The sequence below is a fragment of the Neophocaena asiaeorientalis genome, unplaced genomic scaffold (assembly GCF_003031525.2).
Source record: "Neophocaena asiaeorientalis asiaeorientalis breed wild unplaced genomic scaffold, Neophocaena_asiaeorientalis_V1.1 scaffold116, whole genome shotgun sequence".
Lineage (NCBI taxonomy): Eukaryota > Metazoa > Chordata > Mammalia > Artiodactyla > Phocoenidae > Neophocaena > Neophocaena asiaeorientalis.
Genome location: NW_020174561.1, coordinates 7,565,928 through 7,585,553, shown reverse-complemented (window position 1 = coordinate 7,585,553; position 19,626 = coordinate 7,565,928). Strand labels below are relative to the sequence as shown.

General features: G+C 41.6%; 2 protein-coding genes across 2 annotated transcripts in view; both read right to left on the bottom strand.

The window, feature by feature from the left end:
• Window positions 1-19,626, bottom strand: part of CTTNBP2 (cortactin binding protein 2) — a 160,209-nt gene that overhangs the window by 17,711 nt on the left and 122,872 nt on the right. The window contains exons 13-14 of the mRNA XM_024757787.1: window positions 8,898-8,984; window positions 8,721-8,820 (exon numbers count right to left, since the gene is read on the bottom strand). Coding sequence (XP_024613555.1) covers window positions 8,721-8,820; window positions 8,898-8,984 — 187 coding nt within the window. The remainder of the gene's footprint in view (window positions 1-8,720; window positions 8,821-8,897; window positions 8,985-19,626) is intronic.
• Window positions 10,448-14,417, bottom strand: LOC112408243 (hypoxanthine-guanine phosphoribosyltransferase-like). Its single transcript, XM_024757832.1, is given in 3 exon segments — window positions 10,448-11,023; window positions 11,025-11,091; window positions 14,404-14,417. Coding segments are annotated over 3 exon segments (657 nt in total).

Below are 19,626 nucleotides of genomic sequence, written 5' to 3'. Positions count from 1 at the left end.
TCAGTGGATAAAATGTAACTGAAACAGTACCCTGGCAACTGGAAACAGTCCAATGTTGTTAATATTGTAGTTGAAATATATATATATACATATGTATGTATTTATAAATAATACTTCCTATACACCAATGAGTAAAAAAATCACTTTTTAACATTTTAGAAGATTCTAAGATGCCCTAGTCTTAGGTAAGTTAACCTTGCAAAAAAGATTAAAATGCTTGAGAGTGATTTTGTCAAGTATTCCACTTTTCACAAACACTTATGAGAGTACATTATACTCCATTCCACCTCCTAGTTACTATAGACACAAATACATTTTCACTTTCAAAAGAAGTCCCTGTAAATGAATCTTCTGAGATTGAAATAGCTCTTCTGGATGCTATAAAGCTTTAAAAACTAGAAGACAGGAAACAAGAGCCAGCCACCTCTCAACTGAGTTGTATTTGTTGGGGCTATTACACTAGTGTCTGGCGTGTGCTGCATCCCCTTCCACAGAGCTGTTTAGTAAAGAGTGCTACAGTTCTATGCTTCTCAGGTTCAAGTGTTATTTCAAAAATATGTTTTTTATGAAATATGATAAACCTATAGTTTTTTAAAACAACGATAAACTAACAAATCTTTTATACCCAGTGATTTAAAAAAACAAAGCCAAACCCAGCAACAACAAAACCAGACCAGGATGAATGGTCCATGTATCTGCTTTTCTGTAACTAACGACTGAAGGTCTCCAGTTTTGCCTTGATTTGTGTTAAGTGTATGGCTAGTTCTAGCTAGAATGTGTCTGCAGGAACATGTAATTGCATCTCAACAAATGTTTTCCAGTGCCCCACTATGGCATGCTGGAGGTGACTGATTCTAACTGGGGGGATGTGGCATTTTAAACTGGACCCGTTATGAGGAATGGCATCTTGACAGATCAGAAGAAGGCTTTCTAGGTTTAAGAAATGGCATAGGCAGAAGAATGGAGGCCAGGCAGAGCTCAGTCCTAGAAGGGACGAGGGCTTCAAACCAAGGTCAGAATAGTTGCAAGAGTAGCATGACAGACAGCTCAAAGCTGATACATGTGTCTAGTCAGGACAGGCTGGGAGCTTGGGTACAGAGTCACATCAGTGGAATGGAAGCCAGGAGCCCCATCTGTCGGCAGTAGGGCAGCAGGCTGTGTCCTCACTCTGGGCTACACATTACAGTCACCAGGGATCCAGCCCCAGAGGTTGTGATGTAGTTGGTCAGTGCTGGGCCTGGGGCATTGGCATTTTATGTGCGGTCAGGGTAATACTTGCTGATATGAAGTCTCAGAACCCAGCCACAAGTGAAAAGTGGAAGGCCCAGGATGTCATGTCAGAAGGGAGTAACTACCAGCTCTGGGGATCAGTGGAAGTCTTTAAAGAGGGGATAAACAGGATTTGACTCCTGCTTTGAGATCTCACTCTGGTGTGAAGAATTGATAGGAGAGCAAAGAAACAAGAAAACACATCTACAGGCTCTTACTGCTGAGGTGAGGACAAGAGCTAACAGGAGCCTCATCCAGGGCCAAGGCACAGAACAAAAGGATAGTCTGAGGTGGAGTGAGCAAAGCTCAGTGGTTGATGTCTTGAGAGAGGGGCAGAGAGGGAATAGCAGAGACAACTCAGAAGTTCCCACTGGAGAAGAGGCCATGCAGTGAATGGAGACACAGAGCACATGAGCAGGAAAACACTTGAGGCAGGGGAGGTGGTGATGGGTTATGTTTCAGGCCTGAGTGATGAGTGAGGCATCGCTGTTGAGATGTCCAGCAGGGGCTGGGACAAAAGGATGGAGGCAGCAAGGGAGGATTCAGGCTGGAAATAAACGAGTTTATAGGATTGCAGGAGGTCTCTTGGAAAGACACAAACTCATTCTCCTGAGTCCACAAGCAAGGACTGTATTGTCAGTGACTTAATTAACCCCACATTTAATGCACAGCTTGTGCCCTAGACAAAAAGGGTGTGGGGTGCTGTTCATAACAGTTGGGTTGGGTTTCCACCTCATCTTTGTTCATCTTGGTCTCCTCTGAGGTACCAATCAAGGGTCAAACAGACTGGGTTTTTTGGTGAAAAGCTTTGTCTTCAACACTGCTGGCCTCATATGTTCAATTTTTTCAGTAACATCTGCTTCTCCATCGGACCACTTAAGTTCAACAACCTAAAGCAAGTTGGTCCAAATGTAAATTTCATTTTAGTTGTAAAATAGCATGTCTAGTTCAAGTTATTTAACATGGTTTCAATTCTAAAATATTAACCAACCATAGAAACAGAAACTCATTACACCTGGGTTTGAAGGATTATTCAGCCTCTGATCAGGGTTCATGGAGACATAAGATGGCCACTCACCCCATGTTATAGCCAGAGATTCCTTTCGGCCTATTGTTGGAAAGTCAGCCATTTGGATTCCCTTTGCCCCGTGCTAATTCAAAGCCCTATTTCTGAAACTAATCTACCCTTTTTTTCCCCTGCTTCCAACTTTATAGGTATGTCAGCTCTGCCCCTCTCCAGAGGTCAGTAATCTTAATCAGACACTCACTTGACTAGTCTCAGGGCTATAGTCCAGTTTTTCATACCCTTGTATTATAAGTTCTGGATAGCTAGTTCTAGAGCAAGACTCATTGGCTTAAAAATAATTAACCTATCACATTTATAGTTAAATCCAAACACCTTTATATCTAAGGTGACCCCAAGTCCATAATCTCCTCTTTGGAGATGGAAGCAGCCCATCTTTTACACTGTCCACTTAAAACAAGGCTCTGCAGGGATGATGCTCTGAGTCCAGATGAGAAGCAAGGGACGGACCTCCAAAGAGCCTCCGGTAACGCAGGGTCCAAGGAAGAAACTCATTTATGTAGACTTCAATTACATATTATTACAGTAATTCTATCTTTATTACTTCTGAAGTAGAAAGTTCTCTCAGGAATCCTAAGTATTATCTTAAAATACCAATCTAGTGTTTAATTTTTTTTTTTTTTTTTTTTACTACCACTGTCACATGTAATTTTAAAATGTATCTGTCTTGCTAACCTAACTCAATACCTTATACTGAGGAGAAATAAGACCCAATTCGAATACACGTTCAGACCCTCCTTACCAAATAATGGAGCCATGTGATGTGATGGTCTCTCACAAAAGTCAATATGAGAAGGAAGATGTTATTTTTAAATAAACACAAAACACCCACTGCTTGCATAAGTGCTACACCATTATTTTTGAACTGATCTTCTGTTCTACATTCTTTTCTTCACTGGCACCATTTTAGTCTCCATATAAGTTTTAGATTCTTAAAGCTAATTATTTAAAAACAAATCTGCTACTCTTCCTTCTTGTATTTTTTCACTCATACATGTCTTTTATTCATTCTCTGTGTCTCTTTTCACTGGCTTTCTTCTACAGAGTCGTAGAGAGGAACATATAAGGTAATGTATGTGCTATGCCCATTGGAAGATGAAAGTTCAACGTTCTATCCTCCAGCTGAATGTAAGTAGTTTAAACTTTTTTTTTTTTTTTAAGAAAATAAAGTTAGAAACCAGGAATAAGTTTAGAACACCTTATGAATCAGTATATTCCTCACTTGGTAGTCATATGATTTGATCAGTTTACTTTCTTCGTAAAAAAAAAAAAAAACGCAAGACAGTAGCTGATACATAATTCCTGTCCTCTAATTATTCTAAAAGCTTAAGTGGAACAGCCTAGAAGCTCCTTTTCTCTGATCCAGATCTCAGCCTTTTCTACATTCTGTCCTTTTCCATCACCCTTTGACCAAAGAAAATTCCCTGCTAGGGGCTTTCTGCACTACAAAAGAAGTGACACCACACCACCGGTCCTTCCCTCTGGCTCACTTGTGATTCCCTGGCACTGCTCAGAAGCTTCTGATGACCCCATCTACTCAAAGTGTACGTTCTCCGTTCTCCATGATCTCTTCATTGGCCACCAGTCAGCAGCAGTGGGGCCTACTGCTATGAAAATGATGGTGACAGTGGATGGAGTTTTAGAAGATGAGCATGGACAGCAGCAAGGGGAAGATCCAAAGCCAGACGGTAATGCTCTTGACATAACGTTCAGAGACCTTCAGCGTTTATTCTGGAGCCACTGGAGTATAACAGGAGGAAATTGTCATGAGCAGTTTTTTATTCTAGGGTGAGCCCTCTGGAAACCTGCAGAGGGCTTGTGGAAGGAGTGAAAGCAGAGGAAATAAGAAGGGTTAGTGATGAGGCCTCCATAGGCCCTTGAGCAAGAAATGACAGGTGGTAGGGGGACTAGAGAGCAGGAGGTGGAGACGAGATATAGGAAGCAGATTCAAAAGAACTCAGGACTGACCAGACGTGGGGAATAAGTCAAATGAGGGATCTATGATAAGCTCCACTTGCTAACTTGGATAACTGCACTCAAGGCCTCAGCAGGTGAATCTTGTGTTTATACCTTACTTTTGTTATTAAAAAAAAGAAAGAGGGATTTCATACATATAAATTACTAAGCCCAATACAGAATAAAAATCCTTTAATATTTCTTACATAAGAGAGTAGAGTGGAGATTTTTTGGCCTCAGTCTGTCATTTGAAAACTTCCTTTTTTCAAATCCAATTCACTCTATTTTTATGCCCTATCATCAACTACTGTCTCAACAACTGCACTCTCTAATCTTACTTCTTTCTATCTCCACTGTTAGCACGTTCTTCCACTTGCTGACAACTAAATATGATTAACATTCCCTTTTTCTTTATGCATGCTACTTCTTGTATCAGGTTCATGCACTCATTCAACAAGTAATTACTGGCCATCAGTGTACGAGGTGGAATGGAAGAAAAAGCTACATTACTAGCCTTCAAGGAGCTCATAACGTGTGTGGACCAACACAAAAGCCCAAATAATACCCTCAGCGCCTTGAACTATAGTTAGGTGGGGCACAGAGGTAAACAAAGCCTACTGCAGTTCATCAGAGGTAGTTGGCATACCTGGAGGGCTCAGACAAGCCTTCACTTGGGGGTGTCCTCAGAGTATTTAAACAGGGGCTTCCATGTCTATTTTAACCAGGCCTGTACCACACAGTACTTTACATAGTACCTGCCATGCAGTAGTTATGGGTGTGTGTGTGTGGGGGGCAGTTTGTATGCTTATTCTAGATGAAATTTTAGAGTAATTCTAGATGAAAGCTGCAGCATAAACAAAGACATGGACGGTGGGAAAGCAAAGGACATGTGAGGAAGAAATACTGTATTCTGCTGGAGCTTAGATACCTATTTTTAAAAAGGGTCAGATATTCCAAAGAAGATATACAAATGACCAATAGGTACAGGAAAACAGGTTCAACGTCACTAACGATCAGGGAAATGTAAATCAAAACCACAATGAAATATCACTTCATAACTGTTAGAATGGCTATCATCAATAAGAGTTAACAAACGTTAGTGGGGATGCGTAGAAAAGGGAACCCTTTCACATTGTTGGTGGGAATATAAACTGGTGCAGCCACTACGAAAAACAGTACGGAGGCGCGTCAAAAAAACAAAAAATAGAACTACCATATGATCCAGCAATCCCACTTCTGGGTATACATCTCAAGCAAATGAAATCAGGATCTTGAAGAGATTATCCACACACCTGTGTTCACTGCAACATAATTCACAAGAGCAAAATACGGAAACAATCTATCCATCAAGAGATGAATGGATAAAGAAAATGTAGCATACATATACAATGTAATGTCATTCAGCCATGAGAAAAAAGGAAATCCTGCCACTTGCAACAACGTGGATGGACCTTGAGGGCATTATGTTAAGTGAGATAAGTCAGACAGAGAAGGACAAATAATTTCTGCATGATATCACTTGTACGTAGAATCTAAAAAGGCCAAACTGATGAAACAAGAGTAGAATGGTGGTTGTCAGGGGCTGGAGGGTGAGGGAAATGAGATGTCAGTCACAGGGTACAAACTTTCAGCTGTAAGTCGAATAAGTTTCAGGGGTTAATACTGTATCTGTCGTATACTTGAAAGTTGCTAAGAGTAAATATTAAATGTTCTCACTGTAAGAAAGGAATGGTAATTATGTGACGTGATGAAGATGTTAGCTAATGCTACAGTGGTAACCATTTTGCAATATAGAAGTGTATCAAATCAACTAACTGGGGCTTCCCTGGTGGTGCAGTGGTTGAGAGTCCGCTTGCCGATGCAGGGGACACGGGTTCGTGCCCCGGTCCAGGAAGATCCCACATACCGCAGAGCGGCCGGGCCCATGAGCCATGGCCGCTGAGCCTGCATGTCTGGAGCCTGTGCTCCGCAACGGGAGAGGCCACAACAGTGAGAGGCCCGTGTACCGCAAAAAAATAAATAAATAAAAACCAACGAATTGTATACCTTGAACTTACTCTATGTTGTATCTCAATTATATCTCAAAAAATTAAATTAAATTAAAAAGGGTCCGATAAGCAAATTAAGTGGATCAGTGTCCTAGAATGGAAGACCCTGAATGGGACTGACGTTCAGTGGGTGACTGGGGCATGTGGGAGTCAAGAATCACAGAGTGCTTTTAATCAGGTGTCTGGTGGTCTGTGAAGGTTGTTCAGGGAGCACAAGAGGTAGATGGAGCAGCCACTTACAGGAAAGTAGACAAAATATAGTAAAAGGAGGCATAAAGGCACACTGAGATCCATCTGGAAGGACATGACCATGGACTGGCTGTGAGACAGGAGTGAGGCGTCCATGACTCAGAGGACCTGGGGGTTCTAGACGGTCCTAACATGGCTTAAAAATTAAGACAGTTGAAAACATTGAAACATTGAAAGAAAAACCTCCCAAATTTTCACTTAAAAACCAGGATGTCTGGCTTCTTCCAAGTCACAAGACCTCACGTCACTGAGTCTACACTCAGCTGCTCGCAGCTGGGAGCTGCTGCCCTCGTGGCGATGGAGACAGGCTTCCCCTCCCCTCCAGCCCCAACCAGCCTGCTTCACCCCTTAACGTGGCTTTTTGGCACCTGTGGGCATTTAGGTTTTCGATTCTGCCAGGGGGACCTGAGTTCCAACTGTGGGGTGCCAAGAGACTCACCAAACTGAGAAATTAGGAAGAAGAGTTCTTTCTAAGAAGATGCTCCCCAAGGATTTAGAAATGCTGAGTTGGTCACCTTCGCATCCTTCTTGACCTAATTCACTGCTCTCATTTTTCTTTTTCTAGCTCTCTAAGTTTAGAGCAGCATTCAGTCTAATTGCTATCTACTCTGATAGGGTGAGAGCACAATATTTTAACTTCTTACTCTGAAATGAAGCAAGACTGAATGCTGAAAACCATAGGGGGCTTTTGTTATAAAACTAAGGGGAGAAAAAAAAATTTTCGCAGGTGAGTTTTTGAGGAGCAGCGGTGGGCAGTGATTCGGGTCCGGCTGAGAAGCCGGAATGCCTAGTTTGAGTCCTACTGTGCTGCGTCCTCACTGCAGGATCCACTGCGTCCTCACTGCAGCGTACTTAACCTCTTGTCTCAAGTGTTTATAAATCAGGGTGTTTACAGAGTCAAAGCTTAATAAACATTAGCTATTGTTAGTATCATCATCAGAGAAAACAGCTTTTCTCTGTAGCTTACTCTCACTAGTTTCTGGCCAAAGACTGGCCTGAGTACTAGAGCAACATTCAGATTCTGGTGGGATTTTCTTGTCCCCAAAACGTGCTTCTAGGCTTGTGGATTCCTCAGTTCCCCTCTAAACCTGCCTCTTAATTTTATTTCTTGACTTAGGAACTCCTGGTAATTTCCTTCTTCCTCAACCTGGTCACCAGCTGTCCCAGCCACAAGGTATCTCCCTTGATCACAGCTCCAAAGATAAGAATCACCACTCTCCCTAAAAAGAGACCTGAATTCACATTTCAACTCACCCTTCACCCAGCTCACAGCTCCCTCCTTCACCCGCTCCCCAGGGTCCCTGTGGTTTTGAGCCTCTGGAGACCAGAGGTTGGTCCATTTCAGTTTTACTTCACTAGTCACGCTATATACTATGCAGAGTTACACTAACTCCACCTGTGCTGAAGCTTGGGGTGTTATGCTCTGGAGCCTAAGATAGAAAATTTTTGAAAACTTTTATTAATAAACATGTTTAATCATGGTTCTGCCACTATGTAGTTGTGGTAAGTTACTGAAACTCTCTATGCCTGTTTTCCTCACCTTTGAAATGGAGATAATACCAACTTGCATAGGGCTGTTGTGGAGATTAAATGAGTTAATTAACGCATGTCATGTGTTTAGCGAAGTGCCAGCAAATGGCATACTAAGAATGACGTGGAGTAAGAAGTGCACCCCAGGTGCAGCAATAGGGGAGCTTTCCTTGTAGAGAATTTATGAATAATAATAATATTTATTAAAAACCTATCTCCTTATTATCTCCGTGCAATTCTAAACTGCACTAATAACGCAATGCTTAGTTCTGCTAAGGTGGACTTGCTCCCACCACCACCTCCCTTGGTATCCTCTAGTGCCAGTTATGTAGTATGCTCCCAACAGATAATTTATAAACAAAAGAAGAAAAATATAGGATGTGCAATAGATGCAATGGTATGTACATGAAAATAATTTTTTGCAAGTGCTCACCTGGGTTCCCAGTTTTCATCCCACAGCTGCTCCATAATTGAAAAGTCAACTTAAATTGATCCCCAAGCAACAACATTTATTTCCGTATAACGGCTTATTTGAAGGGCATGCCTTTCGGTTATCACAATTCAGTTTGCTGAGATGGTCTTACCGCTACTGATGAACAGATCTACTAGCTGGTCCTTGGAGAAACCAGTATCCACTTCAGCTCTCACTATTTCACAGGGGAATCCTGCAGCCATTTGCCTGTGCTGTGATAAGAGAGTGATTAGTTCTATACGCTTTTGTGTTTTCAAAGAAAAGAAGAGGGTATGTGAGTGATCCATACCTTCATGCAGAGTGCAAGCTGATGGGCTATGTAGTCTTGCAAGCTTCCTTCTGGGCCGTGGAAAATGACATTATGATATTGCTCGACCTATGACCAAAACAAGAAGAAACCTTAGGTAAAAATGCTATGAAGAGAGAAAAGTGGTACACAAGTGTAGAATTTCCTTTCTGATTGTCACCAGCCTTTCAAAAGATTAAAAATATTATTTTAGGGCTTCCCTGGTGGCACAGTGGTTGAGAGTCTGCCTGCCAATGCAGGGCACATGGGTTCGTGCCCTGGTCCGGGAAGATCCCACATGCCGCGGAGCGGCTGGGCCCGTGAGCCACGGCTGCTGAGCCTGCGCGTCCGGAGACTGTGCTCCGCAACGGAAGAGGCCACAACAGTGAGAGGCCCGCGTACCGGGAAAAAAAAAAAAAAAAATTATTTTAGGGGTTAGCTTCATTCATTGGGCATGTGAAGTCTTTCATTTTAATGTGAAACACTGATAAACATATTGTTTATATAGTATTTTACATTTTATATAGTACTTACATATTTATAGCAAGAGATGGCATTTTATTAAAGAGCATACTTCTTCTTCCTCCATTTTCTACACTGAGGTTCAGTATATTAGCTGGGAACACAATTCCTAGCATGTTTTTGTCCCTTGCAGATGTTCCATAATTTTTTTCTTTATTATCCCTTACAGATGCTCTTTAGTTTGAATTTTCCCAATGCATATTTTACTTTTCAGAGGTTAAAATAGCAATGAATGTTTTTCAGGAAATTTTGGAAAATACAAAGAAAAATAAAGAAGCAGAATAGAAATCACTGAAGCAACCACTGTAAATATTTTTATGTTTCCTTCCAGCTTTTTTCTCTGCATAGTTGATGCGCGTGTATTTGGTTTTTTTCTTTTAAAGAGACAACCTTTATTTTAAGGATTTTTACACTGAAGACTTCAAAAAGTGGCAGGTTTTTAGAACTTATTGACCTGTATTTAAAAGGAACTGTTGACAAAGATTCGCCAGAAATAATCTGAATAAGCGGGAAAATACAGTTAATACTACTGAAACCTACTAAAATAACTCCAGGACATACGGTTTATCCGACATAACAATACCTCTAAATGCTGTCACTGTTATGAAACTGACTGCTTCTTTTCTAAACACACAGTGGTATAATTAACAATATTCAATCACTTCTGTTCTTTCCTGAATATATAAAAATTAAAATAGCAATTAAAAAACTAATACATTCTTCTCTTTCAATGTTTCTTACAGATACAATTTCAATATTGTCATTCAATAGTGGTGTGGTTTAAGAGACTTTTCATTCACAAGTCAAACAACAATCCACCCAAAGGGAACTGATAGTCTATAGGCTCATAGTGCAAATAAAGAGTTCGGGAACGCAGCAACTGACCTTTCTAAACAAAACGGATGAAATTCTTAGAAGACACATGTCACAAGCTCTACTAAGCAGCTGGCCACAGAACTAGAACATCTGATAATTTTCCTGGTGATTCACTGGGACTCCAGATGTTTCCAAACTCAACTTGAACTCTCATCTTAGGCTTGGTATTTTCCTTTTCCAGTTTCACTAATCACACAAACACGATTCAAATCCTTGAAGTAGTCATTATAGTCAAGGGCATATCCTACAACAAACCTGTCTGGAATTTCAAATCCAACAAAGTCTGGTCTACATGCAGCACTTTGAGGGGTCCTTTTAACAGGCAAGCTTGCAACCTTGAGCATCTGTGGATTATGCTGCTTGACCAAGGAAAGCAAGGTTTGCACTGTTCTGCCAGCGTCAATTATATCTTCAACAATCAAGACATTCTTTCCAGTTAAAGTTGAGAGATCATCTCCACCAATTACTTTTATGTCACCTGTTGACTGGTCATTACAGTAGCTCTTCAGTCTACTAAAATCTACAGTCATAGGTATAGATCTGTCACTATTTCTCTTCAGTGCTTTGATGTAATCCAGCAGGTCAGCAAAGAATTTGTAGCCCCCCTTGAGCACACAGAGGGCCACGATGTGATGGCCTCCCATCTCCTTCATCACATCTCGAGCCAGCCGTTCGGTCCTGTCCATAATTAGTCCATGAAGAATAAACACCTTTTCCAAATCCTCAGCATAAACGATTAGGTATACAATATACATCTAGGTCATAACCTGGCTCATCATCATTAACTATGACGCTGGGGCTGCGGGAGCCAGCTGGTGCACGGGCTGAGGGCAGTATGGGGAGAAGCCAGAGGGCCGAGCAGAAGGCGGGGCCGCGCAGGAAAGCAGCGTGCTCCGCCCGAGCGCTCTTCACCGCCGCCGCCGCCGCCGCTCAAAGCGCAGGCGCCTGTATTTGGTTTTTAAGAAGGATACAGGTGTAATCTTCTTACAGCTATTGTATATCAGAGGATATCTTTGTGTTGACTTTTTGCATAAAAGACATCTTCGTGAGCATTCAATTCTGGAATTAACTATGTGATCCCATTCTTCAAAGCACTGAATTCCAGAAATCTAGGTAGAGAATGACTGATACTTTTACTTTGTAAAAATGAAAATCTCTTGCCTGGAAGCCTATAGGGTCTAAAAAAAATCTTTATCCTCATGTATAAGGATATCTCGCCTAAGAACATGTGAAGATGTAGTGGGTGCTGGGACAGAAAGCCATGACCTTTTATGTATGTCAAGGGCCGTGACGTTTGGAGTAAAATGTGGAGAAGAGGTCAGCCTCCCACATCCATGATCCCAGGGCTGAGTTCCCACTCCCAGCCCACGTGCTGGGGAGAAGCTTTCTTCTTGGAAAGGTCTTGCAGAAAAGCACCTGTGTAGGTGTAGCACCTACCTAACCAGTATGGTTGACGAAGCTCATATATGAGGATTGAGCCACCCATATTTAGAGAAGTGTTAGACACAACAGGGTCTGTTCTCTCTTTATAATTTGTAGTAGGACAATGTAAGAACATGTGTATCTTTGTGCTATTGTTGCTCTGCTGTGCTCTGATGAGTCTGTCCCTTTTACATAACAGGGGAAGGGCACATCCTTGAGGATAGCCAGAGTAGACTTCTACAAAGACAGTGACTATGCCCCTGGATCCTTACAGGAAAAGGCAGATTCTGAGATATGAAAGGAAGGCTTGAGGGAAAGCCTTGGAAGGAAGAGGGAACTCCTTCCTTACCTGGGGACTTTAAGACCTGAGCTTTGGCGTCCCAGGAGACCATGACATAAACTTAGAGGAACTCCTAGAAAGTGGAAGAAAACTAGTCTTGACCACTGGGTGTCTGAAAATGAGCTAAGGAGAGAAGTGATTCTTAAAGGGGTCCCTTGATGTTGCACTTGGGACTGGGTTTTAGGCTCTGAAAGACAATTTATCTGGTGGCCACCACTGATTTTCTCTGAGTTTAAATATTACTCCACCATTGCTAAGCCTTCCATAAAAAAGGGAAGAGCTGGATTCACACTGTGGGTAGGGCACCAACACGGAGAGTCGTGGCTGGAAGACACAGGACAGTGGCTGTAGCTGCCTGAGGAACATCAGGATCCTAAAGCCACAGGATGAACTCAGCAGTGGCTGGCCTGGGCTGTTTTCCGTGGTACTGAGAATCTGTGAGCCAAGCAACGGTAGAGATGCCGGCCAGGACCAAGACTGGGACAGGGCCTCTTCCAGAGACATGGGAGAGACAGTAACCTAAAAAGTTCAGTTGAGGTTCTGCTTCTTAGACAGTGAGGCCATAGAGCCATAAGACTTCAGGGGTAAGTTATTATTAAAGAAGAATTGTTAAAGAATAATATGTTCTCATTTGTACCTATGTGATGGGGAAGCTTGGGGATACACAGATTATACTTTTCATTAAAAAATGTTGCCCAGAGTGGGAGGGAGGGAGACGCAAGAGGGAAGACATATGGGATCATATGTATATGCATAGCTGATTCACTTTGTTGTAGAGCAGAAACTAACACACCATTGTAAAGCAATTATACCCCAATAAAGATGTTTAAAAAAAAAAAAAAATGTTGCCCAGAGGGGGAGGGAGGGAGACGCAAGAGGGAAGCCATATGGGATCATATGTATATGCATAGCTGATTCACTTTGTTGTAGAGCAGAAACTAACACACCATTGTAAAGCAATTATACCCCAATAAAGATGTTTAAAAAAAAAAAAAAATGTTGCCCAGAGGGGGAGGGAGGGAGACGCAAGAGGGAAGCCATATGGGATCATATGTATATGCATAGCTGATTCACTTTGTTGTAGAGCAGAAACTAACACACCATTGTAAAGCAATTATACCCCAATAAAGATGTTTAAAAAAAAAAAAAAATGTTGCCCAGAGGGGGAGGGAGGGAGACGCAAGAGGGAAGCCATATGGGATCATATGTATATGCATAGCTGATTCACTTTGTTGTAGAGCAGAAACTAACACACCATTGTAAAGCAATTATACCCCAATAAAGATGTTTAAAAAAAAAAAAAAATGTTGCCCAGAGGGGGAGGGAGGGAGACGCAAGAGGGAAGCCATATGGGATCATATGTATATGCATAGCTGATTCACTTTGTTGTAGAGCAGAAACTAACACACCATTGTAAAGCAATTATACCCCAATAAAGATGTTTAAAAAAAAAAAAAAATGTTGCCCAGAGGGGGAGGGAGGGAGACGCAAGAGGGAAGCCATATGGGATCATATGTATATGCATAGCTGATTCACTTTGTTGTAGAGCAGAAACTAACACACCATTGTAAAGCAATTATACCCCAATAAAGATGTTTAAAAAAAAAAAAAAATGTTGCCCAGAGGGGGAGGGAGGGAGACGCAAGAGGGAAGCCATATGGGATCATATGTATATGCATAGCTGATTCACTTTGTTGTAGAGCAGAAACTAACACACCATTGTAAAGCAATTATACCCCAATAAAGATGTTTAAAAAAAAAAAAAAATGTTGCCCAGAGGGGGAGGGAGGGAGACGCAAGAGGGAAGCCATATGGGATCATATGTATATGCATAGCTGATTCACTTTGTTGTAGAGCAGAAACTAACACACCATTGTAAAGCAATTATACCCCAATAAAGATGTTTAAAAAAAAAAAAAAAGTTGCCCAGATTTATATAGTTACGGCCTCTTTCTCCCAATTTTAAATGCAATATGGTAAATCCTTTTGATATGCACAAACTTTTTTGGCTTGGGAAATTTTTCTTCCATTATGTTTTTGTTAATTTCTCCTCTTCTAGTTCTAATTCTAAGGAACACCTACAAGGCTTAAGTTCCCTTGCTGTTCTCTGTAAAGACACCTGTCCCCTTCTCTCTTCATTTCTCTCTCTCTGTCCTTCTCTTCTGCCTTCTGGGAGTGAACTCCTCACGTTAGTCTTTCATAGCCCTGAATGGAACATTCATTTACCATCTCACTTTTGCTCTCTGTGATCTCAAGGGCAATTTTAATGATGCCATTGCATTTTCAGTTGTTCTTATAGTTCCTTGCTTCATCCGTCTCCTTTCCAACTTTCTTCCTTTTAATCTTAGCCTGCACTCTATCATGGCTTTCTTGCCCTGCTTTCATAGTCTAACCCCTTGCATTCTCTAGAGAATGGACATAATTTTCCAAACTCCTCTGTTCTTTATTTTTAAGCTGTGTTCTTCTGAGTTTTCAGAAGGATAACTCTGTTCTCTTCTGCAGTATTCTTCCGTAGGTATAATGTTAACTTGCCATTGGTATTCATATACTGTGAAACCACAGGAAGAATTCTTCAGTGAAGCAGGATGTGTGGACCATCACTGATTTTACTCGCTGTCCACTGATTTTCCAGCTGAACTCCTGCCTTAGGTCACTGGACAAATGGCGGGCTGGTGTCTATAATTTCTAGTTAAACTCCAGCATCCAGCACTGGCTGCAGTGGACTGAACTTCTGCTGTCCACCTTGGCGGACAAATGCATGAGATGAACTGCAGTACAGGAAGCAGGATGCTCTTGTACCCGTCCCACCGAGAGTGCTGATATAATATACTTCCTGGATGCAGCAGTGTCTCACCAAAACCCGCCGACTTCCTGCTCAGGGATTTCTCGGATCCAAACTCTGAATGGCTGTGGAAGGACCTGTGCTGACAGGGGGTGGAGGATAATATCATGGTGCAGCAAAAAGCAGAGGCAGTAAAGGAAACATGCCCAATTTTCTAACTGCTGTAAATCTTGCTTTTTTGAATCATTAGTAAGATGGTAAGAGAAAGATAAAAGTGGTTTCCTAATAAATCTCAGGTAGGTCTCAAATAAAGTAAACCCAACACTCTCTTGCCCCTAAAGTTAGTGAAAATTTTTTCTAGATTCTTGACAAAGGAAGACCTCAGTTCTATTTTTCTCTGTTATTGTGAAGTTTTATCACTTTTAAAAAGTACTTTAGTGGGAAATTGTGTGTTAGGTACTTGCCAGGTGCAATTTTAAACCAGAAATCTTGAGCTCTCCAAATTAATCCCAAACTGCCATGACTTATAGTGTAGAAATTCTCTCACAAGGAATGGATTGTTTCACACCAGTGGAACAGGATACAGCTTTTCAAGATTTACTGAATATTCTAGCCCTGAGATTTTCAACTAGCAGTGCTATTTAATCCTGTCTCACTTTTGAAAACACGAGTGTTCTTTATAGCCATCGTGTCAAATGCCTACATTTTCTTAAGATTGATTTTGAAATCATATAAACAGCAAGAGACCCAACTTCACAGATAAGCTGTCTTCAATTCCAACACCTCATTTTTTCTCAGATTGTTGGTTCTCAGGTACAGGAAACATTCCATTTAAAATTTCATTGAAAGGCCATCACTAGCAATAAGCATTTCTGTTCACACACTCTATTATCCTTTCTGGAATAAGGTAAAATATAAATAAATGAATTCAGTACGTAAATCAAGGTAAAAGACCTCCCGATCATTCAGACATTCTAATGCATGCATCCTATTAGTGGGTTTCTCCTCATTTCAGGCATTATCAATTTTTTGTTAATGGTATTTTGTTCTGCCTAATCAAATGATACAGTTGTGTTGGTTACCATTTAAGATCTGAACAAAAAATTAATTATGGAAGCCTCTTGCTCTACTGAGACGGGTGCAAACATGCAAAGCTATGCCAAGAAAACATATTTATCTGTTCTAGTGCTACCATATTTCTCCAAATAGCAAAATCTGAGGTATGATAAATATACATGCTCCATGCTTCCAGCAGAGGGCTCTAAAAATGGACAAGGTAGGTAGGTAGGTAGGTATTATAGATGGACAGACAGGAAGGCAGACAGATTTTTGGGGGGGAGGAGGAGGTAAATATTTGAATTCTGTTGAAAGGAGATCTATTTTTTTGAAAAACAAATTCAACTTCTAAAATGTGAATTGTAGTCACCAGAATTATCTTCTAAGTGCATGCTTACAGTGTGACATTTCTGCTCATTAAGAAACAGACACTGAGCTTTTTGATCGCAGTTGGTACCAATCCCTTTTATTCTTGTGTCTTCACAGCCTATTCAGGAAGCTCTTATCACATGTCAATTAGTGCTTTGTGAGGCAAATGACTTCTGGATTAAATGGAAACAATGACCTCCACAAAATCCCATCCATCCCTTTATTTTTGTCCCTCCACAGTGTTTTTCTGCAGAATGGAGTTTACCAGAGGAGCTATAGTCTCCACTAGGGTCAATGTAGCACCTGCAATGTGTTTTCAGACTTGTGGCATTATTTTAAAGCAATAAACTTCAACTTTCGTTTGGAGCTTCACTTGTCAGAGTCTGAGGAAGAGCTTCTACTACCCTGAGACGGTTTTAGGCCAAGTTGTGTTGAGATGCTGAACTTAAAAAAGAATGAAAAATAAAAGGTCATTACCAAGCTAATAAAATTGGAATGGTTATAAAATAAAAGGACATGCTTTATAGCTAAGATGTTCATTCCAACCTCTTCCGGAACTTAATTTTTAAAGAACTGATTTATATATGACTTTAGAGCCACATACAATACAGTTACTGTCAACTTATTCATGTAAAATCCCTCCAAACAATATTGGCACATCCAGCATCAGGGATACACAAAACCAGTCTTTCATGTTAGGGGTTTTAAGCATTTGCTGAGGTCCCTCTTTATAGAATAGGTGTAAGAGAATAATGGAATTCAAGAGAAATTATACTTCACACACAGAGGGACACCCATACTATATACTTTTAAAAATTAGCTTAGTGAAACCATAAAAGCCAAGATCAGGGCTTCCCTGGTGGCGCAGTGGTTGGGAGTCCGCCTGCCGATGTATGGGACACGGGTTTGTGCCTCATTCCGGGAAGATCCCACATGCCGCAGAGCGGCTGGGCCCGTGAGCCTCCCAAAAAAAAAAAAAAAAAAAAAAAGCCAAGATCAGACTTGGTTACTAACTTCAAATAAAGATAGGCCCTCACTTATTAACACAGAAGTAGTAACTTGGGTGTCATAACTATTTAAAAAGTAAAACTAAAAGATATAATTCTTGGATATAATTTCCCCCTGGTCACCTCACCTCTGGCACTCATGAACTCTTGCTGCTCCAGACCTCCTCTGGGCTGACACTTGCCCTACTGGCCAGAATCTTCTTGCACTGTAGCCAGGGAAGCCAAGGATCCACTGGTGTTGGAATCACCTCTTCCTCATACCAGGGAACTGGCTTCATTCTTCCACTACGACCTTACCCAGCATTGCCCCTCCATACTCTGAATAAGCTCAGGCTAAACTTGGTCATCTGCTAAAGGGGTTGATGAGCTTTTGTGGGCCGTCTTAGATATGTAACCATCATTTACAACATTACTTCTATGGGAACATAGCAAACTTATTTTGGGAATGTATGAAGACTAAGTAGAATCTCCTAGTGATAATTCTTGATAATGAGCATGGCACATACTTGAGTGGATAGCCAATTTAATTCTCAAGAATTGTGTCCATGGGGATTCTGTGCTGTACATTTAAAATTAGGGCTTGGGTTTCCCTGGTGGCGCAGTGGTTGAGAGCCAGCCTACCAATGCAGGGGACACGGGTTTGTGGTCCAGTCCTGGAAGATCCCACATGCCGTGAGTGGCTAGGCCCGTGAGCCATGGCCGCTAAGCCTGTGCGTTCGGAGCCCGTGCTCTGCAACGGGAGAGGCCACAACAGTGAGAGGCCCGCATACCACAAAAAAAAAAAAAAAAAAAAAAAAATAGGGCTCAAGGGACCTTCCAGATGAAAGAGGAGTAAGATATGGAGATCCCCTTCCTCCCCACAAATACATCAGAAATACATCTACACATAGAACAACTCCTACAGAACACCTACTGAATGCTGGCAGAAGACCTCAGACTTCCCAAAAGGCAAGAAACTGCCCACGTACCTGGCCATGTGGCTGACAGGGTCTTGGTGATCCAGATGGGTGTCAGGCCTGAGCCTCAGAGTTGGGAAAGCCAAGTTCAGGACATTGGTCAACCAGAGACCTCCCAGATACATGTAATATCAAACGGTGAAAGCTCTCCCAGAGATCTCCATCAAAACGCTAGGACCCAGCTCCACTGAACGACCAGCAACCTACAGTGCTGGACATCCTACGCCAAACAACTAGCAAGACAAGAACACAACCCCACACATTAGAGGAGAGGCTGCCTAAAAACATAATAAGGTCACAGACACCCCAAAACACACCACCAGACGCAGTTCTGCCCACCAGAAAGACAAGATCCAGCCTCATTCATCAGAACACAGGCACCAGTCCCCTCCACCAGGAAACCTACACAACCCACTGAACCAACCTTAGCCACTGGGGTCAGACACCAAAAACAATGGGAACTATGAACTTGCAGCCTGTGAAAAGGTGCCCCAAACACAGTAAGATAAGCAAAATGAGAAGACACAGAAATATGCAGCAGATGAAGGAGCAAGGTAAAAACCCACCAGACCAAACAAATGAAGAGGAAATAGGCATTCTACCTGAAAAAGAATTCAGAGTAATGATAGTAAAGATGATAAAAAAATCTTGGATATAGAATGCAGAAAATACAAGAAACATTTAACAAGGACCTAGAAGAACTAAAGAGCAAACAAACAATGATGAACAACACAATAAATGAAACTAAAAATTCTCTAGAAGAATTCAATAGCAGAATAACTGAGGAAGAAGAAAGGATAAGTGACCTGGAAGATAAAATAGTGGAAATAACTACTGCAGAGCAGAATAAAGAAAAAAGGAAAAGAATTGAGGACAGTCTCAGAGACCACTGGGACAACATTAAATGCACCAACATTCGAATTATAGAGGTCCCAGAAGAAGAAGAGAAAAAGAAAGGGACTGAGAAAATATTTGAAGAGATTATAGTTGAAAACTTCCCTAATATGGGAAAGGAAAGAGTCAATCAAGTCCAGGAAGCACAGAGAGTGACATACAGGATAAATCCAAGGAGAAATACACCAACACACATGTTAATCAAACTATCAAAAATTAAATACAAAGAAAAACTATTAAAAGCAGCAAGGGAGGGCTTCCCTGGTGGCGCAGTGATTGAGAGTCCGCCTGCCGATGCAGGGGACACGGGTTCGTGCCCCGGTCCGGGAAGATCCCACATGCCGTGGAGCGGCTGGGCCCGTGAGCCATGGCCACTGAGCCTGCGTGTCTGGAGTCTGTGCTCCACAATGGGAGACGCCACAACAGTGAGAGGCCCACGTACCGCTAAAAAAAAAGCAGCAAGGGAAAAGCAACAAATAACATACAAGGGAATCCCCATAAGCTTAAC